The sequence below is a fragment of the Belonocnema kinseyi genome, chromosome 6, assembly GCF_010883055.1.
Source record: "Belonocnema kinseyi isolate 2016_QV_RU_SX_M_011 chromosome 6, B_treatae_v1, whole genome shotgun sequence".
Classification (NCBI taxonomy): Eukaryota; Metazoa; Arthropoda; class Insecta; order Hymenoptera; family Cynipidae; genus Belonocnema; species Belonocnema kinseyi.
Genome location: NC_046662.1, coordinates 19,800,035 through 19,825,861, shown reverse-complemented (window position 1 = coordinate 19,825,861; position 25,827 = coordinate 19,800,035). Strand labels below are relative to the sequence as shown.

Below are 25,827 nucleotides of genomic sequence, written 5' to 3'. Positions count from 1 at the left end.
CGCCATGAAATTTCCTATGAAGTGATATCTTAAAAAGTTGAATTTTCGAAAACTGATTTTCAAGCCATCAGGGGCCAACTCGAGCGGCCTGAAGCGGCCAGGGAAATTTTATGCGTGGTTATAGAATCCGGAGTCTCAATTAAACTTATTGTGTTGTTCCGTTGTGTTTGCGGTACCGTTTCATTCAGCTTCGGCTTAAAATACATAGAGGTTTAACCTATCACAACCTAACAAAACCTGACCTAACATAACTTAGCCGAATGAAATTCAACCACACGCGCAGCTATGTAAGCGTACGGTTCTCACTCTTGAAATTCTCAGAATTGAAATGGGGTCAATTCTACTTGTAGTTCTAAGTTTCTTCAATTGAGTAATGTGAGTCAACAATTTTTAACCACCTGTAGTACAATGAAATGGATTTTATTGTGTTACAACGGGAACACTTAATTTAAGTTGTGTTGCGTTAAGAAAAATTTCGTTAAGTTCTGTTAAGTTAGATTCATTTGTAGGTTAAGATCGAGTTAACCTATTAAATATAGCACACATTTAAGACTGAGAACCGTACGCTTACATAGCTACACGTGTGGTTGAATTTCATTCGGCTAGGTTAGGTTAGGTCAGGTTTTGTTAGGCTAGGATAGGTTAAACCTCTATGTAGGTTAAGCCGAAGCTGAATGAAACGGTACCGCAAACACAACGGGACAACACAATCAGTTTAATTGTGTTTCGTGAGGTTAGGTTAGGTCAGGCTAGGTTAGATTTATTTCTAGGTTAGGCTCGAGTTGACCAATTCGATGTAGCAAACATTTGCTATTTGGAAAATATGCTTCCAGAGCTTTACGTGTAGTTCAATAAATTTCTGTTAATTCAGGTTAGGTGAGGTCCGGTTCTGTTGGGTAAAGTTATATTAAATAAGTTGATATCAGGCAAGGGTTGATCCTTCACAGTTGTCGACATGTTTTTGAAGTGAAAATTTGCATTACTAGCATTATTTTGAAATTTATTTGCCTCAGTGCATGATTTTTCGTCATGTTTTGAGGTTATGGCTCAACCATGACATGGTGGGTGATTTTTGATACCGAATATGAATTCAGCGCCCCAAAATCTATAGGAATACGTGTGTCCTGTTACCAGATCCGCACACTTTTTTTGTGTGGCTGTGATATCTTCGGTAGTTTCGTTTTTTTGGCAATTTGAAAATTCTTAAATTTTCTAGTTCGGTCTGATATTTTCGGTATTTTTCAATATTCGGCATTTTTTTCGATAAAATTATGTCATCCTTTGTCATCCTAATATCTTCCCTAATTCCCCTCCCTTCCCTCCTTCCCATCTTCATCTACTTCCCCCTGTCCTTGCTTGCTCAAAAAATACTCACCTTCCCCTAATTCTCGACCCCTCATTTTCCCTAACATTCACTAATTCCCCTCTTATAACTTCCCATACTCCTTCTGCTCTTATTTCAACTCACTTTTCCTACACACTACTTTCCTTAGTTCCCTTTCCCCTATTCCCCCAATTTCTACTGCTTCTCCTTCTCTCATTTTACATACTTTCCCTCTCCTGATTTTCCATCACATTCCCCCATTTCCTCTTCTTATTTTCTCGCACGCCCCTTCCGTAGTTTCTTCTTGCTCTCTCTACTTCCCCATCCCTCATGTTACTTACTTACCTCCTCTAATTTTTCCTCCCTTCCCCTACTCTCCCTCCCTTTCTTTTCCCTCACTTCCCCTCCTCGGTAAAAAGTACAACGTACATCTGACATTTCCTGAAAGAGAAATGGCTGAATGGTGTACCCAAGATGTTCGCCATTTTTATTTGAAAGAGTGTAGCTTACACTGCAAACTGCCACAAAGGAAACTAAATTTGTTTAAATTGTTCCCAAGGGAAAACTTTTTAAAAGCAATTGTCGTTAATTTTTTAAATAATTTTTTCCTAATTCACCTAAATATATAAAATTGGCCATTCATTGACGGAAAAAATTTGTTGGCGAAAAATAATACGTCTTTCATATTTTACCTTGGAAAATAAAGTATGCCATCCCTCCAGTAATTCCTTTATATCATGAGAGTTGAGCACATCTGTGTAGTTTAATTTTCTGATATGAATAAAAAGTTAATGTCAAATCGAATTTTAATGTTACGTTTTTTGTTGACTATTTCAGCAGAATGTTTTAATTTTTAGCTGTGGGTTCGAATCTCAGCGAAGCAATAGAGAAACTTTTCTCACAGCTAAAACTTAAAACCATTCTGGCTTAGACTATTCAGGTCAAACACCGTAATTTTATCGAGAAAAACAGTTATTCTCTAATCAATTTAATTTCATTTATTAGGTGAAATAAAGGCCATTAAAAGGGAAAGAAAAATGTGCTACAGTTCCAAACTCAAACGAAGTAGGAATATTTCAATTTTCTACTAAATTCTAGAGTGAAGCGCTTGAAACTTGAATGCCTGCAATACTGAGTTTTATCGAATATGCAAAAATATGCAGTGGAACCGCAATGAGAAGATCGAAATGGTTACATTTGCCAAGCGAAATATCAAATTAACTGTGCATCAAAACAGTATCGCGGGCAATGGTTGGTGAGAGAGTTTTTAATATGAAAGCAAAGTCAGTCAATACACATTGCCAGTACGTATGCTACTGCCAATCGATGAAAGCAAATTCCGAGTTTAATTAAATTCCTTTCCACTTTCTGTCACGGCGAAGATTTTTATTTGAAAAATTTAAAAAAAGGTCGCAAGAGTTTTATAGCACGTGACAATTCTGTGATTAAACAATATCATCTATATTCTTGTTCCTAAATTAGGACTGATATTTTTTTTTAAGACAGTTGTATTTTCAACAAAAAAGTTAATTTTCAGCTAACAGAGATTAATTTTCTTCCAGAAAAGATGGCTACAGAAAAATAGTTAAATGTTTAACAAAAAAATCAAACTTTAATCAAAACAGTTGAATTTTTTACTGAATAGCTGATTTTTGTATGCTAATGACCACAGTAGTCGATTCGACTCTAAACGTCTAATTAATAAAAAGATGGATTTTGAACCAAGATTAATTTTCTACCAAAATATGAATTTTCATGAAAGCACATGAATTTTTAACTAAAAGAGCTACAAAATTGACCAAAAAATGGAATAGTAAAATTTTCACTTTGTAAAATTACTTGTTATACAAAAAAAGGAATTAACAACAAAGTAGATATATTTTACACAGACTAGTTAAGGTTTGAAGTAAAAAAGGCAGAAATTTGATAAAAAAGTTGACTTTTCCATCAGAAAAGATGAATTATCAGAAAGAAAATTCATTTTTAATCAAGAAATATAAATGTTCAACAAAATAGTTCAATTCTTATTTCAAAAATATAAGTTTTAAACCAAAAATGAAATAGTTAAATTTTTTGTTAAAAAAACTTATATCCAATGAAAAAGGACAATTTTCAACCAGTGGGTTTTATCTAAAAAATACGACTTTTTTACGAAAAAGTTAAATGTAGAAAAAAAAACATGAATTTCCTACCAAATATTTTAACTTTCTAACAGAACGGTTTATTTTTTAATGAAAATATTAGTTTTTAACCAAATAGTTTTATTTTTTCGCCAAATCGTTGAATCTTTAAACCAAAAAGACGAATTTTCTGCCGAAAAAGACGACTTTTTAACAAAATACATTAATTTTCAATAATAGATCAACTTTTAATTAAAAATTTCAACTTTTATCAAAAAATTGGATAGTTAAATTTTTAGTCAAAAATAATTAACGCACAACCAAAAAGCTATTTTCCAATAAAATATTGGATCCCTAACCAAAACTGTTTCATTATTTACCAAGCAATTAGATTTTCAACTTAGAACATGAATTGTCCACCAGAAAAGATCAATTTTTAACTAAGATGATAAGTCTTCAAGAAATAAGGTGAATTAAGAAAGAAACAATTTACAACCAATTCCTTGAATTTTTAATTAAAAAACATGGATTTTCTACCATATAGTTAAATTTCATACTAAGAAAGATCAGTCATAATCCATAAATTTAATATTTATATTTTCAGCGAAAAAACTTAATTTTAAACAAAAATTTCACGAATTTTCAACAAAATAGTTACATTTTTTAAAAAAATCATTAAATTTTCAACCAAATAGGCGAATTTTTTAAAATATCTTTTAACCATAGGAATGGGAGAAAGAGTGTGAAGTCTTGCATTATTTCAATTAGTTTTACTTCATTAGCAATTCACCCTGAATGCTTAATAATTCATCCGTAATTTTTCTAAACTCTTTTAAATTTCCTTGATTCGTTTTTCAATTTTACCCTGCCGTTTTTTAATTCACTTGAATTCTATTAATTTTACTAAAGTCACCTCAATTTCTTGAATTTTGTTCAAATTCACCCTTAAGTCTTTGAAACTTAACTTGAATTCTTAAGAATTTCATTAACTTCTTTCGAATTCCCTTAAGTTTTTCTCACTTCATTTCAAATTTAATTAATTCAACTTATTTTGGTAGGATTTTTGAATAGTTGCTATTTTACATGATTTTTTTAAAATTCAAGCTTCAATTTTTAAGAATTTTATCGAACTCTTCTTATTTTCCTTACATTTCTCTAAATTCTCTCTAATTCATTTATTCGTCCTAAATTTTGTTAATTCTTACTTTACCCAATTCCTTAAAAAAATTGTGAGGAACAAAATTTTTATTAATTTTATTCTTTCAAATTCTTATGAATTTCATAAGTCTCCGGATTCTTTTAAATTAACTTCAATTTTGCTCAAATAAGTAAAATGTTGAATTGATTTGGAATTCGCCACAATTAATAATACTTATTTTCAAAAATAATTATTAAATTGTCCTGAATTCTCTTGCTTTATCAACTTTCACTGAATTCTTCTCAATTTGCTCAATTCATCTCAATTAAACTATTTTAAAGTTTTTTAAAAGTATTTTTCATTCGTCCTGAAGTCTTTTAAAATCACCCATAATTTTTAAATATTACATCAAATTTTTTTAAATTTCTTGAAATTCTTCTAAATTTACTCTAGTTTTATTGTAATCAGAGTATTATTTCGGATACTTTAAAAAAAAAATTTTTGTTGTATTTTCACGAATTTGATCGAATTTTTCCCATTTCTCTTGAATTCCTCTAAATTCACTCAAATTTAATTTAATTATTTGTTTTTTTGTCTTCTAATTTTTTAAGTTTTATTAAATTATGTTACATTCTCCCTCAATTTTGTTCACACCCAGTTTACCCAATTAAATGGATTTTTTTAATCTCTCGTTTTTTCGCTCTAGACTGTTGCAGCATTTAGTTAGAAGAAGCTAGTTAATTCTGATCACTGACATTTTGAAATGAACTGAAATTATTAAAAAAATGTATGTTCGCATTCAATAAATGAATTCTAATATGTGGTAAAGACATTTTAAGTTCGATTATTGGCTTACTGCAGTAAAGAATTGAAAAATAAATTAAATTTTTTTCTATTATTTTAGAGTACTTTTACGAGTTGAAGGTTCGTCCAGTGTACGTACATAACTCGAGTTTCTCGCATCAACGTAAATCCCTCTGAAGTTATCCCGTAAAAGCAAATATAACACGAAGTACACGCCCGGCTTTAAGATTCGTGAAAAGGAAAGGAAGGATCTCTCGTCGAAAGCCCGTTCGGGCTTAAAAACACTCGAAAAAGAGTGTCAAAAAACTGCAAAGACGAGGAGATCCAGTGAAAAGAAGTTGCACCAACCTCCAACATCTCTGAGAAGTCTTTTTTATATTTAAATCAATACTTTCCCCCCCAAAGTGTCCACTTTTTCCCCTCGTCGATCGAAATTTACCGAGGTCACTCACACCATAGCTTTTTCTATGACCTTATCACCCACATCCATGTTTTATCAATGCCACAACTAGCTTACTCGAAAGCCCAGAATTTTAGGCGAGGGTTATAAATTTTGTGTGGAAAGAATATGTGGTCGATTATTAGTTTAGGTTGTGATGAATATGGATAGGTGTGTGAGTTAACAATAAATGTAGATTGACCATACAATTGTCATGGTATTCCAAGATTTGCTGGTATTGTTGTTATATTCTAGAACATATTGAAAAAGTCAGTTTATAGAATACTTCAAAATTATAAAAATAATAAAAATGCTGAATATTCCAGAATTGCAGAAGAATGTGGAAAATTAAGAAAAAAATGTTGTTTTAAATCAATATCAATTAAAAAATTTAGACTTCGACGGCATTGTTTATTTCGTATGGAATTTGGATACCAGAATACTCTATTAAAGAATAAACATAAACATTAATAATGTTTGTTTTTGTTACTTTGCGCGTTGTTAGAAGTTATCATTGGCTTCCACTACAGTTATTATGATAAAATGCCAGAAGTTTTTATTCCTGGGGTAAAAATTTATTTTGTTCACTCTTACTAAACTTGTAATTGGCTATTGTAATAATCATTAGTCGTGATTGTGTCTTAGTTTTTGAGGTCATGGTTTATTTTTAATGTAAATTGTTATTGTTATTAATTATTATCTCGGGACTCTCGCAAATTTTGCAAGCGAAAATGTCAAGAAATCTATCAAGCTTTTTGTCACTTCCCGATAGAGGTTATAATTGGCTGCTGCGACAGTTATTATTAAACATTGCAAAAAGTTTTTATTTGCGTCGATAGAAGTTGTTTCCGGACATAGCTAAGGGCATGTTCGTTTTTGAAAACAATAGGAATTTTTAAAGACATTATAAGTGAAGATTATGATGTCTACATCAAATCTGGAACATGAAAAAGAATTCGAAACCATTGCAGAATAATCGAAGAAAGTCCAGAACATTTTACAAAAAGCCTAGAATATTCTAAAATTAAAGAGTAAACTCGAATATTGGTAAAGTTTATTTTTGTTATTTCCATTTGTTATTGTTTACTGCCACAAATATTATAACGCATTGCTAGAGGTTTTTATTTGCTTTGATAAAAGTTGCTTTTTTACTTTTACTGAAGTTGTAATTGTCCCTTGCAATATTTATTATTCATGACGGTTTCCGGGTTGTGAGATTAGCTGTCGTTAGACGTTGGCTATGGCCATTGTTGGTGGTTAATATTGGCATTTTCTAGGAATTATTTCCGATTCTATAAGTATTATTAACTGCTGTTAGAAGTTGATGTTTCCCGTTGTTAGGGGTTATTACTCCTTTGTTTGTAATCTGTTGCTATTTCCGTTTATAGAGGAAGTTACTAACAATTGTTAGGGATTGTTATTAAGCTTTGAAAATATATAATATCAACCATTGGTAGGCGTTATTGTTTTACTTCCGCTACTAAATATTTTTATAAACAGTTATTAAGGGTTGTTAGTAACCATTGCGAGGTGCAACTGATCTTCCTTGCAAGGATTTTTCAATGTCTATTTCCCAGGTTGGTTATTAGCTATTTTCAAGAAATGCTATTAACCAGGTTTTAGTTGGTTATTTTGTGTTATTTGGGTTATTATTAGGTGTTTTTGGAACAGATGATGTCAACCATTGTTATAGGTTAGTAGATTTAATGCTTTGACGGAGATTAGTTTTGATAAAAAGAGATATTTCAGGTTACAATCGTGAACAAAAAAACGTTGTTTTTGTGGATAATCTCTACATTGCCTGTGATCGGCTAGAGCACAACACTGTGGGCACTGGTCGAACCTGATTGGGCAATAAACACTTTTTTTAAATCCTGGAGGATGGAAAGCAAAATCGGGTTCGTACTATATCCATTGTCCCTATTGATGTTATTAGGGTGTTTTAAGCTATTGATTACTTCTCTATGTTTTCTTTGAAATATATTGTGTGTATTTGTACTTTCCCGGTTTCTCCAATATAGACTTTACCATAAGAACAAGGGATTTTATATACTTCCAGATCACTGAGGGGTGCCTTATTGTCTTTGAGGTCATTTAGTAGTTGTCTTATTTTCGCAGTTTGTTTAAATGTGGTTGGGATTTTGTGTTTCTTGAGAATTCTTCCTATTTGTCCTATGACACGTTGGATGTAGGATAGGATAGTGGTAGTTTTTCTCTCTTTTTCTCTCGTAAGTTGCATTGACTTGTTTTTTTGTTGAGTGTATTTTCTTATTGCTTTATCAATTTGTTTGTTTCTATAGTCGTTCTGTATTAGAATCTGTTTGACATTTTGTAATTCCTTTTGTAATTTATCTCTATCTGTTATGGAGACAGCTCTGTATACAAGGGAGTTGATGACCGATTGTTTTTTATATGGGCGGTGATGGGAGGAGGCATGTAGGTATCTTTTTGAATGGGTGGGTTGTCTGTAACCTTCATGCCATAATGGCATGAAGAACTTTTATAGTTCATCTTGTCCATGTCGCCAGATGACAAAAGTGTCATCAACGTAACGGAACCAAAATTCCGGTTTAAGCTTGAATTGGTTAAAGATTTTATCTCTAAATAAGTTAGATTGAGAGGTTGTTATTCTAATTGAAGGGGATTGTGATTTCCGTTTATAAGGGGTTGTTATTGAACTTTGGAAAGGTTTAATTCTAACCATGGCTAGGGGTGTTTTCACTCTAGTTAAATTTGTTTTTACCAATTATTAAGGGTTGCTACTCACCACTTCTAGGGTAGCTGTTTTATGTTGCTAGGTTTTTTTATTAATTGTTTTCAAGAGATGATATTAAGCATTGATAGTGGCTGTAGTTCGCTATACCTAAATTCGTTATTACAAAATTATTTTGATCAGGCGTTCCTACTAACCATGGATCAATGTAGCTGGTTTTCGTTGCTCGTGTTTGTTATTTTTATTGAACTTTGGTAAGTTTGATTATTAACTATTATTAGTCATAAACTGCTTTCAGGAAATGATAACAACCATTCTTTAGGGGTGTTTTGAAGTTGTTAAGATTTGTTCTGAAACATTTGAAAGTTATAATATTAACCATTGGCAAGCGTTGTTGATCACTCTACCGCACCCAATATCCTGTTTTATCATTTTCATATATTCTAATGACTTCTTGCGTAAACTCCAACTGATATTTTTATGCCAATTTCTCACCAAACTTCTTGGTATTTCTTTTATTGTTTTTTATTTCGAAGGTATTATATGCGAATACTTTCTTATTCTATCTTTATCAATTATGTCTGATCCTTATTTTTTGTCTGAACAACATAGTTTATAATATTTTATATTTGATCAATAGGCAATCTGAACAGGGAATCGGTCCAATCCCGAAACTTTATACAAATTTTTATTCAATTGTTCACGATGAAATCGAAACATAAATATTTTTAAATTTTACAATACCATTGTTATTACAAGTTGTAAAGAGTTCCTACTAAATAATCCTAGGGTTATTTTCCGTTACAAGGAATGTAATTGACTGTTTCCAAGAGATGATATCAACCGTTCTTATAGGTTGCTATTTTCTTTGTCAGATGTTATTATTAACTAGGATTGTTAAAACTTCAGAATAATAAATGATTAAAATTGTGATTGAATTTGAATGTTTACAACATTACTACACATTAGTTATATATCATTTTGATGTTGCGAGCCATCTTGAATTTCGTAAAGGTTGCCTTTTTTATTGTTTGTACAGGTTTAATCTGGCTATGTAGCACTTATAGATAGGACCTTGTGGTTTTACCAATTTTTCTCTTGCATATTTGATTTGATAAATTTTTCCTATTTAGAGAACATATTTATAAGATTAAAATTACGCAAATAGATTGCATTAAACTATCTTTGGCGTCATTAACTCTTTTTTTCCAAAAAAGTTAGATAGCAACCAATAGTTTTAGGGTCGCGATTATTGTAACCATCATCTTTTCTGTGCGATGAATTTTCTTTATGAGAGAAAAAGACTCTTTAGCGCTAATGACGAGCGAGTTTAGAATTTAACGACCAACGTGTGCTATTTGGTGCCTCGCATGGAATAATAATCGTGCATTTGCACACATGGTCGACTTCACGTACAACTTGTGTAATCGCGTTTTGAAATATATGTCTTTTCCAGGGCACGCTCTTTTGCAAGCCGATGCCAGATAGCCAGCTAGCTTGTGAACAGAGTTAGGGGACGTAATTTTGGTCCGTGACGGGTACCAATTAAAGTAATGAACTGGCGAATTGGGCCGCCGAATGTCAGCCATAACGATTCCACGTTATTCCATGCGACCATTTCGCGCCAAACGGAGTATTTATTAACGCCATACTGAATGTTGTACAATTTCGAAAATCCACTTCATTGAAGCATCTAATGCATTCACGAAGAAGCAAATAATTACCGGAAAATCGTACCACTTAATTGCTGTTTTATCATTAGAGAACAAAATTGCGGGGTAGCTTTCGGGATTTTTTAATATTCAATTATACATGTACTTAAAATATATTTTTTTCGTAAGCTGCTAATTTTTAACCCTATAATTTATCAATAAAATATTCGGAAATTTGATTTAAAAACTAGAACTTTTTCAATTGTTAAATGTTCTTTAAAACAGGGATCACAGTTCGATATTTTCATTTCCCCTATTTGCCCCCTATTTCCAAGTCGTTTCCAAGTCCCCTATCAGCTCTATATTTTAAAATTGTGTCAATTTTCTCCCTTTTTCCTCTTTTTTTGGATGATAACTATCGAACGAAAAAAAAAGAAAATATTCTCGACCACTTGCGTGTTTTTAGATGAAAATGGCCATCAAGATTCCCGATTGTCAACAATTTAAATTATCTTAGCGTTTTACATTAGAAATTGATATTTCGAATTCAAAAGTTTTTTTTCATTTGGCCCCTCGTTTTAGTACGCATACTTACACAGCAAATAGCACATACGTTTACTTCTTATTATTCTCCGGTTTAATATATTATTTTCAAAATATGTTGTATTTACGGAATTCACGGAGTTCAAGCAAATCATGGTATTCAAGGAATTTAAGGAATTAATGGGATTTACGTATTCAAGAAATTCAATGAATTCCCGGACCTCAAGCAATTTAAAGAATTTCAGGAATTCAGAAAAAAACTACCGAAATTTAAAAAGTTCACGGAATTCCGTGAATTCCTCGAATTTCGTAATTTTCTTAAATTGCGCAAATTTCTTGAAGTTTGTATATTTCTGCAGTTCCTTCAATTCCTTTCATTTCTTGTATTCCCTGACTTCCGTGAATTCCTTGAATTCCGTAGATTCTGTTAAGTCTTGGAATTCCTTGAATTTCGTGAATTTCTAGAATTCCGTGCATTCCTTTAATTCCTTGAACACATTGGATTCCATTAATTCTGTGAATCCCTTGAATTCCAAAAGCTTCTTGCATTCCGTGAATTCCGTGAATTCCTTGAATTCCGTGAATTCCTTGAATCCAGTGAATTCAGTAAATTTCTTACCTTCCGTGAATTCCTTGAATTCATTGGATTCTGTCAATTCTTTGAATCCTGTGAATTTAAAATAATTTTAAAAAAACATATTAAACTGGAAAGTAATAATTACCAAACCTATCTGCTGGGGCCAAAAATTGGTATTTTAATATAAAAATAATTATAGATCGAACAAAATTGTACATTTTTAAACAGTTTCAGGTTATATTATCATTTCTACAGTTTAATGAGCAATTTGAACAAAGATCAGTATAATTTGAATGAGGTTTAGATTCTTCTAACAATTTAGATTTTACATGGTATTTTCCGTCAGAAATTATGTTATGAACAATATTAATGATTTCAGGTTATGTTGCTGCTTTACATCGGAAAACGTTGTTGTTATTTAACAATTATGAGATTTCAAAAAAGATGATTTTTTTACATTTTTAGGTTGAGCTAGTAGTTTTTAGTGGAAATATTAATATCGACTTTTAAAAAAAGTTTTAGAATTTGGGATCAGTTTGAGGGTATGTTCACAATTGTTGCCAATATTCAGTTATTTTAAATAAAAATTAATAAATTTCAGAAATCTTTTACAATTTGAAACAATTATTTCTTATTTTATGTTCGTGGTTTTAACCAAAAATTGGCATTTAAAGAAAATATCATTACAATTTGAGCAAATGAAAAAATAAACGGAAGTTAGTCATTTTTAATAAAAATCAATCAAATTATTATATTAAACTTTTTTATTAAAGCTAAATTTAAATTTTTGTATTCAAACTATTCAAACTTTTTAAACCATGGTGTTACTTCTGTGGACCAATATAATATTTATATAATTTTAGGCTGATATTAGTTTGATAAATTAGGTTTTTTCCAATAATTATTTCTTGCTATTTTTTAAGCTTTGCTACATGCTTATTTCAAACAATATTTAGCATTTTAGAATCACAGAAATATCTACTCATAATATAAACCCTTTTTTTCAAGAAATAGTTGATAATACTTAGGGTAAACTTCTTTCAACCAAAGAACCTCATCTTCAAAAAAAACTTTTATTTCAACTGATGGATTTCAATTGAAAATATATATATATATTTTTTTTCGACATTTCAGATCGCATTTGACTGGAATTAAAATTAACATAAAACAGCAATTTCATTATTTCTGTTTAAATGAAACCATTTTGTTGTATTAAAGAAATGTTTTAAAGGGCGTATTCAGTACTATCATTTCTTTGAATTAAGTAAACTTTCTTTAACTCAAGATTGTTTTTTTTTCTCAGTGTATTTCCGTTTGAAAAGTTACTAACCATCACTGAAATTAATCACTTCAAAAATAATATCCATCTATATATTATTGTATCGAATGTTGTTAAAATCTATAATTTTAATTATTATTTAACTATGATTGCCTCATCCGTCAATTTGGTTAAGTAAAATAGATTTATGTGCTACCTCAGCTGGTAAGGTAATATGCATTGAGCTTATCTCATAGTATCGAAGTTCTTGCGGTTTCCACGATCCATAAATTAATTCTGATCGGTGTTTCCTTTTACAGATAATGGGCAAATGGTATGTTGTGGAAATTCTGGAACATCTACAGAAACAGAGCCCTCTCGAGAATGATTATCGGGTTGTGGTAACCAATCACTGCCCAATCGTTAGGTTACAATCACCAGAACCAGGCTCTTTAAAGCTATTCTGGAGTGAGAAAGCTGGCGACATTGTATACAACTTTCAAGTACAAAATCAGAGGAAAGGAGCTTGGTACACAAATACACGACAAAATGGTAAGTTTATTTATTTGGTATCTCTTAGGGGTCAACCATAGACTGCTTTACCAATTTTTGGGATATTTTTACCCCCCCCCCATCCGTCACTATTCATTGACAATCGCAGCCCCCCCACAACCCTCTACCCCGAAAGTAGAGAAAGCTAATGAGTCTTTCTATAGTGAAGAGAAATTTCAAGGACAAAGAAGACGCATAAAGCATAAAAAATGTATTCCCTCGTTTAATCATATTGTAATGTTGAATTTTTTCTAAAGAAAAATAATTCTAGAAATAATTCAAAGATAATTATTCTAATATTCAATTATAAAAAATAGTTTAATTTTAAACAAATTATAATTCAGTTTTTAACAAAATAATTAAATTTTTTGCAAGTATAATCCAGTTCTCAAAGGAAAAAAATTGGAAATCTCAAAGAAAGATTGAATACGTCATATTCCATGCATCAATGTATGAATTTCAAATCCAAAAAGACGAGTGTTCAAAACATAGTTTAATCTTCGACTCAAAAATATGATTTAATGAAAAAGTTAAATTTTAAACATACATTTAAAGATGATTTTTCACAAGAAAGTAATTTTTATTCAATAACAGTTAAATTTCCAACTAAAAAATATAAATTTTCAACTGAAATAGAATAGTTCTATTTACAGTAGCGCTCATAAATTTACAGTTGAAAAAATCATTTTCAAAAGAGAAATTCAATAAAAAACCCAAATTTTTAACTGACTGAGTTCCACTAATAAAAACGAACTTCTTTAAACTAGTTAAATCTTCATGCAAAATGAGAGTTTTTAAAAAATTAAGATTAAGTTTCTACTTAAAAAGACAAATTTTTAACGAAAAAGTTAATTTTTTACCAAGTAATTAATTCTGAAAATAAATTATTCAACATTTAATCAAGTAGAAAAAATTCTACGAAAATAATTGTACTTTTAACCAAATAGTCACTACTTAAATTGAACCAAAAAGACGAATTTTCTAATATAATAGTTCGAAAAGTTGACTTTTCTGCCAAGTAACCAATTTTTTAAATAAATAGTTTAATTATTAATAAATAATCTAAACTTTCACCCAAATAATCGAATTTTCAATTTAATATTTAATGGAAAAAGTTTCCAACAAAAAAATGAAATAGATATATTTACAGTTTAAAAAAATCAATTTCTATAAAAAAAACTCATTTTTTACCAGCTAAATTAAATAAAAAACACAAAGTTTTCACAAAATAGTTGACTCCATATCTAAAAAGAGAAGTTTTCAAAAAAGAAGATTAACCTTCTACCAAAAAAGAGGAATTTTCAACAAAATAGTTTTTTAGTTAGTTTAGTTAGTTAGTAGTTAGTTTAGTTTTTTTATCAAAATAGTTGAATTTTCACCAAAAGGATGGTATATACCAACTTATGGATTCTTAGACGAAAAATATGTATTTTCTACAAAACAATTCAATTTTCAAACCTGAAATAGAAAATTTTAACCAAAAAGTTAGTTTTCAATTATATACTCTAATGTTCTACCAATTCGTTCAATTTTCAAGTCAAAAACATTAATTTTTAACCAAATAGTTGAATTTGTAATAAAATTGTTGAATTTTGGACAAAAAAAGGCAATTTTTTAAGTAAAATTTGCATTTTAAAGAAAATAATTAAATTTAGAATTAAATAGTAAAAGCCTTTACGAAAAAAAAAATTTTAACGAAAAATCGAGAAAACGTTTCTTCCACGGGAGCCGTCCCCCAACCTCTTACCAACCGTTGTTTTTAGCGTCACCCTCCCCTCAAATTGGTAATATAGCTTACGGACATCTCCCTATGCTTTTTTGAATATTATAATTTTAAAAAGGGATTGTCTACACTTACCGAAAAATGCGAATATTCCTACCAATATTTCGATACAAATAGCCCTTTTTCCAGCTGCCCTATTCGTACCGAAACAATCCGTTTATTTGTCCTAAAATTTTAATGCACGAAGCCACGGCATTTAAAAAGTCAAATTATAAATTTAAAAATATAGATTTTTGTCAAAAAATGTATTATCCATTATTAATAAAAAGATTTGAATACATAGTGAACCCCAGGATATCAGACTGTTGCAGATCATTCTGACTAGCGACTTTTGATCAAAATGATCCACTTTTGCGGATATAAAATCCATTTTTTCATACCTTATTAATGTCTATCGAGTGGCTGACTTTTTATAAAAAGTCGTAGGTTAGTCGTGACCGCCATAATATTTTTAAAACAAGGTGTGTTTTTAGATAATTATGAATTTCAAGATGGGAGAGAAATTCTAATTTTTTTTATATTGGGATATAAATCTCCTTGGTACTAGAAATGTATGTTGTTTTTAAAATTGTTTGTCCTAATTTACCTAGTTGAATTAACTTTCAACTAAAAAAAAGATTTTTTAACAAAATAATTATTTTTTCAACCAAGGAAAATAATTTTCAACTAAACTGATATATCTTTAACTAGAATAGTTAAGGTTTCGATTTAAAAAACCAATTTTCAATTTAAAACAAGGAAATTTTAAAGAAATATTTAATCTTCATAAAATATAGGAATTTCTAACTGATATTATTAATCATCAACCATGCAAATAAATTTTTATCAAAAGAATTAAACATACAAATCAAAAAGTAGAATTTTTAACAAAAAGAACTAACTTCCACCTAAAAATATTTGGATTTTCCATTGAAGAGATAAATTTTCAACTAAATTTATGAATCTTCAACTAGAAAAATACAAGTTTTAGTTGTAGAAATTAATTTTCAACCAAATAGACGAAAATTCATTTCTAAAAACAATTTTTTTCTTGCTTGGTGTTTACACGCATTTATCTGTTTCCGATTTTTATTTCTTGAAGATTCACAACTTTCTAAGACCATTAAGGAATGTTTTAGAAATTTTTTAATTCTACGTCGGGAGGAAAAATCAAATTTTCCTATATTGTTCCGAAAATGTCTATGGCTCTTGAAGTTATTTATGTTTCTATCTGCAAAAAATGTTTCTTCAAATTCCCGTAGTTCAAACTTCTATCGAAAATTAATGAGTTTTCCTTTAAAAAATCTAGGAAATTTTGGTTTGTATTAGGGTGATATATTTTATAAGACAGAAAGAAATGATTTGCGAGTTTTGTCCTTTTTATTGATTTTTTGTTGTTGTTATTTCCTTAATGTATTTAAAATGCAGGTATCAAATTCTTATATATATAGAATTACCTTATTTTATAATACCATCATTGAGCATCATTTAATGCACATTTTTAAACTTTTTTTTTGTGGAAATATATATTTTTATCTTATTTTTTCACATTTTTCTGAGAATATTAAAGACGGTGTGTGAAATACAAAATACAATAAGTAAAATTAAAAAATCTACTTACAAACGGATGTGAAACAAGAGAAATTTATTATTTTCCTTACAAATAAGATACAAAAATTTAATAAATTATTTACGATGATGGTAATATAAAAAGGGATAATGTTATATTTATCTAAATTTATTATCCACTGTTAATTTTTTGTGTGAAAAAAAGCTTTGCACATTATTTTTATATATAAAAATACCATAAATATATTTAGAAAAAAGATTTATTGTCTGACCAAACGCACCATAATCTTCTACTGAAAACTATAGGTAGTTGCTTGAAGTATTTAAAGAATGGACTTTCATTAGTACATAGTAAAAAAAAAATATAGAGAGATTTTCATTTAGTTATTAAACCAGTGATATGTGAGGTATTTTAATTACAGGGAACATGATGGCATTTCAAAATTTAAAAATTTTAAAAACCGTAATTATAACGCTTATTTCGAAATTTCCATCGCTATTCGAAATTGTAGATACAATTACATTGCAATGAAATCGCAGAGAAAATTAATTCCTATGCACAAAATCAGCAAATTCATCCAAGTATTTACAGATAAATAAAATACAAATATAGAAATGTAAATAGGTTTGCTTTTCCTAAAATAAAATTTAAAAAATTAAATTAATACTTACACTACCAACGGATAGTGTCGGACCACTAACCGGTTAACCTATGAAAAATTAGCCTTGACTGCAGTACTTTGAATGTAGATGAAAAAATATTTTTTAATTGTTTGAAAGCTCATTAAATTCTGCGTCAAGAAACGTTAAAGATGATGAATCTTTTAACATATATAACGTAGTATCAAGTGGTGCTACAAGTGACTAGATCGATTTTTTCACTAAAAAATATTATTTCTGCCAGACAAGGTCACTGTTATTTTCACCTTTGAAAATTTAAGGATTTAAAATATTGCAGAAACAAAATAAAGAGAAAGTGACTAAATGAGTTAGAAAATTATTATTCTTATTATTCTTATTATTAATTTTTATTCCGAAAACAAAGACACCTTCTTCCTCTAGAACAGAGCCCACGATAGGATATAATTAGATGAACTAATGATCAAATAGGAATGGAATCTCAGAGTTGAAGAAAAGAGTTCCTTTCACGCGAAATCTCTAACTTAAACAAAAAAATTTTCACAAAACAGCTTTTGGTTCACAGTCGGAGTGTTCGATCTTTTTTGTTTCACAATATCGATCACATAAAACACGTGAAGACATGAGAGGATATTGAAGCAGAGGAAGAGACTTCGTTCGTTTAGAATGAAGATTTGTCTGGATAAAAAAATGACAAATTGTTGGTTGTGGTGACTTTTGAGAAATTATTTGCCACTTCAACAGACACGACAATTTTTCTGGAATTTTCTCGGCGAATCTTTTCATTTCCACTAGGCCACGATAATTGGGCTGCCGACTTTTACTTGCTCGTTGAAGCTGATTGCTCTGACAGTTAGATAGCGTATCAGGTACCGAGTCGTCTCTGTGACTCGTAAGGTCGTTAAAGATGTAATCAACGCCAACGGTGAAGAAATTTCTCGAGGCTAGAGCCCCTCGAGCTGATTAATTACAGAATATCATTTTATAATTGCGGTGGAAACAACACTATTAGGGGATGTTCAGAAACGATCCTAAGCTTCTTCGTCAACCTCCCCTCCTTTTGAGTGAACATTTTTTCTTTAATTTCATTTGACAAACGCCTAAAATACTATGTCTCTCTGGAAAGTATCCGACGTTGTGTTGTACTAGAAAACAAAGTTGAGCCTGGTCAATGGCGATGATGTCCCTTTCAAACTGCTTCCCTTTGGAAACCACAGCCTTTTTCTATCTAGAAATCGTTTTCCTTTAAGAGAATAAATCCAAATTGAAAAACAGCCAGAAATGACATATGTTTCACGAGAAATTGCTGAAAGAACTGCGTTGAATGCTGAATGCGCAGATGCGTTGTTATAGTGAAAGACCCAGTCGCGACTTACAGCAACGCTCATCCAAATAACGTTTAAAATCATATTTTGTTATTTTTTGGCTACGAGCTGAAAGGCTTTTCACAACATGAATGTTTTGATAAGAAAAATTTGAAAGCTCAATTTGAAAATTTTTTACGAACATTAAATTTCATGGTTAGCATTTTTTTTAAGTATTAAATAACAGTGAAGAGTCTGCAGAATGGAATTAGTAATTTTAATTTGAATTACTCTCACTTTATGTATAACATATAATGGTAATCTTTAGAATATTTTGACACTTTTGAAGTGCATCACCGACTTTTCGGTATTATACTTTTCTTGTATTGCATTTTTTTTATTATAAAAAAGTATTTGAAAAAAACGGAAGTGCCTCATAATTAAAGATAGATTCTTTGTAAATTGGTATTACCCTTCACTCTAATTTTAATGAATCGAAAAAATTGCATTCTTAAACAAATTGCTTAAGTTAGCGAAGACTAGCCAAAAGGAAAAAAGACGAATTTGCTTAAAAAACTGCTACTTTCCTAATCCAAAAGGGCGAATTTTCTATCTAAAAAGACGAATCTTCAATTAAATAGTTACATTTATAATCACAAAATATGCTTGTTTAATTAAATGATTTGACGCTTTCATTTCATAACTGAAATGGAATTTTAATTACTGACTACATTTTTGCCACAAAAATTCAATCCACTGAGCAATGGAATTTTTCACTAAGCGTACAGAAAGAACTGGTGAGTCGAAATATGTCCAATTAATGTAAGTGAATGAAATATCATTTGAAAAATGCACAGATATTTGCAGTAAAAAAAGAGATGTGTGAACAAAAAGAAAAATTAGATGGGTTTTCCCGTATTTATTAACTTAACTAATTATTTTTTCGAATTATAGACTTTCTACATTTCGATCAGAAACTTCCCAACATATGACGAAAAGGTTTGAAAGCTTTAAAAATGGGTTTATCAAGATCATTATATTTGAGATGTAGTATTTGTCTTCATCAGTTAACCAAAATCTCAAAACCCACCCCACCCCACCCCAGGAAAAAATTACGGCAGATGGTGACCCGATCTAAACTAGAAGGTATTCTGGCTGGGATTGCAAAACTTTAAAAACGCGTCCATTTATAGCAGCTTATTCAGCAATTTCTGTTAAAACAAGGTCTCGCACGAGTTTTACAGCTCCCATACAGTCCTGGCCTGGCTCTCAGAGATTTCTGGCTATCTCTAGAAGGTAAACGATTTAAAAACGTAGAGGAAATAAAACAAAATGCATTGAAGCAACTATGAGCTGTTCCGAAAGGTTACTTTGAGGATGGCTTCCGAAAGTGGAATTTTCGCTCCAAGAAGTTTGTGGTTTCCAAAAAGGAGTAATTTGAAGAGAATATCATTGGCGTTCACTAGAACTAACTCATACTCGTAATAAAGCACAAAGTCCGATATTTTCCGGACAGATTTTTAATAGAAATATATTGGTCACATATTTTTTTCTTTTGTAATATTCTATATACTGCGTGTCACATTTGAAGACTTGAAAATTTTTTGATTTTCACGGATGGCTCTAAAGACTCTTTGTGAAGTAGAGAGGAGGAATAGACGACTCTGAACGATCGTCACGATTCATTACTTCCGTATCAAGTCCAAAGCAGCGACCCTGTGTCTGTTCACAGAAACGTCCTTTTACGATCATTCCTTAGCGAAGACTAGAGTCGTTAAGTGATAATAATTTCGGTTCTGGAATTGCTCCTCTAGCCGGAAACTTCCTTCAGTCACCGTACATATCCGTTTTTGAGATATTACCCGTTCTCCACAGAGATGGGACTTTGTCTTGAATTCGTAGAAATAATTTCCGTATGGACCTAACACAAGTCTAATGAATTCATCGTTCAGTAATTCTGGTAGATAGTTTCCGGTACCAGACTCTTTGTATTCGGTTGTTAATCCAATTTACCCTTCTGGAAGTTCCTAACTTATGAGGCTCTGTAATTTCCAACTGACGGTTATAGTGGCTAGTACCAGCCGGCTTATGATAATCGCCTTGGAAGAAGCTTAAGGCTTTAGAGCTCCTTGTCTATTCCTCAATCATCCTCCTTTCCCTTTGAAACAGACTGCCTGTCGATACTCGATATCAGAACTCGTTAGAAAGCAAGCAAACTCAACAGATCAGTCCTGTTATTCTTAGTTTGAGCATGACAGTTTCCCAAAACGAAGATTTGAAATTAATGTAACGGACAAATATTTTGTAAGATATAACATTGCAAAATTTATACTTCGAATGTTTTAGATGATTCTAGAATATTTACGATCATTTCGGGATAATTAGAAGTGCAAAGTTGAGTGGGATGCCATAAGGGACTAACTCGCAACTCGCATTTTTATGATTTTACAAGGGAGACAAAAAACATTCTCAAAAATCTAATTTTTAATTTTTATAAGTGTGAAAGAACTTTCGAGATAAATCAGTGCTGAATGGAACTCGAAAAAGTTTGATTGGAAAATGGTGTGATTAATAATTTTGGTTTTGAATATTCTAAATTGTTTTGTTTCAATTTGAAACGTACAAAATTATCTTTTTTTTTTGCATTCTTCGAAGTCATACAATATTGAAATCAAATACTTGATACTTGCAATATTTTAGAAATAGGCATTGAAAATTGAGATATTACATTCTCATCAAAAGAGGTATTAGATTTGTGTAAATTTTAACCCCACCAGTTTTTGTCAAATGTTCACGTTTTGAGAACCCCTGAATCCGAAAAACAGGTTTATTCATAGCATTCAAAAAGTTGAACAATTTATCCTCATGACTTTTTTCAAAAAATCTAAAATTACTACAGTTATAGCATTTACAAAATTGCAAAAAACACACGAAAATGAACATTTTATGCCTAGTAACGCGCGATATGAAAAAAGGCAAGAGAAGAAAAATGTTGCTTTTTAAATTCCCTACAAGATTATCCAAACAACTTTTTGAATTTTCTTGAAAAATCACTAATTCAAATTTTGACAGCATACAAAATAATGAAAAATCAAAAAATTTCATTTTTCGTTCAAACTGAGCAAAATATGATAGAAGAAGAATACACCAAAATTTTTCATTCGAAAAAGGTCTACAAATTTGTTATCAACCACTTTTTGATAGGATGCGTAGTTTTCGCTATAATTATGAAGAACGTCATTAACAGTAAAAAAATGTGCCTGCTGCTTGGGCACTTTCTTCCCACTACTATTGTCTTTTAATTTCTTTTTCGTCTCGTGTGTGGGGTTTCAAAAAATTTAAATTTTCATGTTTTTGATGCTATTTTTTATTATTATTTTTTACACTATTCAGCCATTTCCCTTTCGGGGTAGGCGTGACTCACTCGGTGAGGGAAAGGAGTAATGTGTGGAAGGGATGGAGAATTTTCAGATTGATCCAGAATTCTCGTGTTATTTATGTAAATAACACGATCGTTCCGCAAGACTGCTCCGACCCAGGTTGCTGATCAATCTCTCTAGCAATCACCCCAAGCGAAGATCCTCACAAAGTCGTTATCCAAGGTTTCCCACTTGGGTCCATTAATTGCCAAGGTCTTTTGTTTCAGGCGTCATTCACTCTACTGACAATCTTTTTATTAATTATTTGCCGGCATACTTTCCAGTCCTGGCATACTTCTATAGCTTCTTTTATGTCCATGCATTTTTCCATGCAGGCTTTCGTGTTTCTGTGACTTCTTATTTCTCTTCTAATTAGGGTCTCATTCACACATTCTAACCATTCTTTCCGCGGTCTGCCTCTGGTTACGCTGCCATTTACTTTACCTTGATACACTTGTTTCGTTAGTCGTTCATTTGGCATTCTCTGAACATGTCCGAACCATCTTAACCGATTGCTTTCCATGTGTCTACTAGCGTCTCTTCTGCACCACATTCTTTTAGAATTATCTCGTTACCTACTTTGTCCATCAGAGTTTTCCCGTATATTATGCGCATGAATCGCATGTCAATTGCGTAAATTTTAATGTTATCTTTTTCTTGATAAGTCCATTTCTCGCTACCGTATAGTACAGTCGGTACAAATACAAAATTCTGTATTGCCATTTTAGCTTTATTTGATATATTTTTACTTCTGATAAGGGGACCTGCTCTACCAATAACCTTTTTACTTTCGTCTATGCGTAATTTAAAATAAAAACAGAACTATCAAAAAATTATACGTGACAAATCATTTTTAAATTCTTATCAGAGAAGGTATTAGATTTGTATAAAATTTGAGCCCCCTAGTTTTTGTCAAATTGTCCACGTTCTCAGACCCTTTGAATCCGAAAAACATATTTTTTACGAATGTGTCTATCTGTATGTCTATATGTCTGCCTTTATGTCTGTTTGTCTGTAAGCACGATAACTTTCGAAACAATTAATCTATTAGATTGGCTTTCGGTACATTCTTTTAGTGTTCTAAACTAAAGGTCAAGTTCGTTAGCCAGCCATTTTAGATAAAAATTTAAAAAGTGAGCGCCTTTTGAATATTTTTGAGACCATTTTTTTTAAATTCAAGAATTCTCTTTACGGTCATTTAAAGTATTTTAAAAGTCGAACGATTTATCTAATGAATTTTTTCATAAAATTGAAAATTATTAGAGTTATAGCATTTACAAAATTCCAAAAAACACACGAAAATGAACCTTTTAAGCCAATTAACGGACGATATGAAAAAATGACAAAAGAAGAAAAAGTTTGATTTTTAAATACCTTAGAAGATTAGCGTGACAACTTTTTAAATTTTCTTAATAAATCAAAAATTGAATTTTGAAACCATGAAAAATAATGGAAAATCTAAAAGTAACATTTTTTCATGCAACATTTTCACAGTATTTTAAATATTCGGAAATATAATAATGCATTTTCAAACAAAAATATTTATATATATACATATATATACACATAATTATATATGTATATGCATGTGTGTGTGTATACATATATACATAATTTAGAAGTTAAAAAACGGTAAGGCTGCTCAGTAAACCATATATGGAAAGTTTAAATCATAAAGAAAACATTGGAAATGAGCAAATTGAGTTATGGAAAAACGAAAGAAATTGCGATAAAACGTTTAATAACAACATTTTTTTAAAAGAATGCGCATTTTTTTAAACGGGACAATGAAACTTCATCCGTTTTAATAACGATGCAAGTTACGAATTACAATAATATAGATTTATGGGAATGATATCAAATTTCAGGGATAAACTCCAGTCCGAAGAATGAAATACGTGATGAGAATGTGTTCATTAAAGCCGAAGGAGCTTTAAGAAAAGAGAATTCACAATCACCAAATTACCGTTGTCGATATTTTCACCTTTAGTTTTAAAGAGTCTCTGCAGAAAGATCGAGCGCGTAGCGAGAGGTAAATACATTATCGAGCGCGAATATTTCTAACTCAACTTCAACAAGAACATTTTCGAATTGCGAGGCTTTAAATTATGCAATTTAAAACATTGGAATCATGTCTTGTTTCCTTTGTGAATCTATCTTGTTTTTGTTTCTTTCAATATAATATCTTAAAGTTGCCCGCTTTCCAGTGGAAGATTCCAAAAAATTAATAATTGAAAATTGAAAAATTTTTTATTGTGAACTTTCAAGAATAGATACTAATTCAAAATGACGCGCTAAAATTTAAACAATTTAAAATTAAAAAGTTAAGAATTGAGTTTTTAATAATCAAATTAGGTAAAAATTAACATACATCTGAAATTGTTACTTTAATATACAATAATATCTTTTATTTTTAATGGTTTCAATTTTAAAGTCTGAATTTTCATATTGAACGCTGAGTTTTTAATTTTTCCTTTTCACAAGTTCTTATTTTGCAACTAAAATTGAAAGATTCATTTGAGTTTTGAAAATTATAATGAACCATTTGAACATTGTTAGCTTCCAAATTATTTAAGCCTACCTTATATAATTAATATTTTAAAGGTTTTAGTATGAACGCTGTTTATTATTACAATTCATGGCGGTTACATATTATTAACGTTTCGTAACAAACCTTTTTCTAATTTTGAATGTTTATAATTTTAAATTAATTTTTATTTTTGATATTTTTTAAGAATTTGTCAATTCTAAAGACACATAATTGAAAATTTTTCCATTATGAACCTCGTTTTGAACGGTGAAAATAACAAAAAAATTATCTTTCTGTCTTAGGAAAATTTGTCTTATAAATTTTTAAATTATACATTTTAAAATTCTTACCTGAAAATATTCAATCTTTTTTAGTTTTCAATTTCTCCTATTTTTTTAACTTTAATTTAAAATAATTCAATTTCGAGATTCTTTTATTTTAATTATAATTAATATAATTTCAACCATTTTCTAATAAAATTGCTTAACTTTAAAAATTTTAATCTGAAACTTTTATTTTGAGAGCTTTCGATCACAAAGCTGTCAATTCTAAACACTTTCAATTTAAGTTATTCAATTTTAAACGATTTTATTTGGAAATGATCAAACTTCAATTCCTTTTCATTTCATTCGAAATATATTTTTTAATTTAGAACTCGGACTGTATTTATTAAAGAAAATACTTTAGGGATAAATAGCCCTCTAAGGAACAGGATAACACAAGATCATTACTAATTTGTATAAGCACTGATCGGTAATATACTTGATTAATCTTATAACTAAATCTTTAAAATAACTAAAATAAATAAATAGAGTCGACCTCAGAATTCGTAAGATATTAGGTATGATTTCAAGAGTTGGGTTAGAAATATTTTACAAATATTTGAAAAAGAGATTTTAGAAATGATACAGGGAAGGTGCATTTCTAATATTACATGGTATTTTATTCCATAACCGGGCACCTCTTACTATAATTTACCTTTGAAGCTTACACGTTCTGTGCAAGGGAATCTTAATAATTGAATGTCTTTTACGAAACTTAGATTGTGCTGGAAAGTCTCTGTCTACAAATTGGAAGAGGTGAAGTACATACTCAGGAACTTTGTTATGAAAGATATTGTAGAGTAAATTACCCATAAAGAATTGTCTTTTCTTGGTAACATTTAGCAAACTATCCTTATGTCGGTATGGAGTTATGTGTTCGTGTTTAGGCAAATTGTAGATAAAGCGGACACAGGCATTTAATGCACGTTCGAGCTTTAAATTTAAATCGTCGGTTAAATCAACATGTACTGAACGACCATAGTCGACGTGGGGCAAGATTAGACTTTTAACCAAAATTATCCGAGTGGATGTAGGTAAAGTGTCCTTATTCCTATATAGTTGTTGTACGAGGGTAGTTCAATAAGTCCTTAGAATGAAGTATAAAAACAATTTTTTTTGGGTAAATTTTTTTTTATTTTTCAACATAATCTCCTTGGAGCT

At 30.3% G+C, this 25,827-nt stretch overlaps 1 protein-coding gene across 1 annotated transcript in view; it reads left to right on the top strand.

Moving 5' to 3' along the window:
- The window catches only part of LOC117174807, a 167,005-nt gene that overhangs the window by 117,812 nt on the left and 23,366 nt on the right, over positions 1–25,827 (top strand). Inside the window, exon 3 of the mRNA XM_033364185.1 lies at positions 12,889–13,120. Coding sequence (XP_033220076.1) covers positions 12,889–13,120 — 232 coding nt within the window. The remainder of the gene's footprint in view (positions 1–12,888; positions 13,121–25,827) is intronic.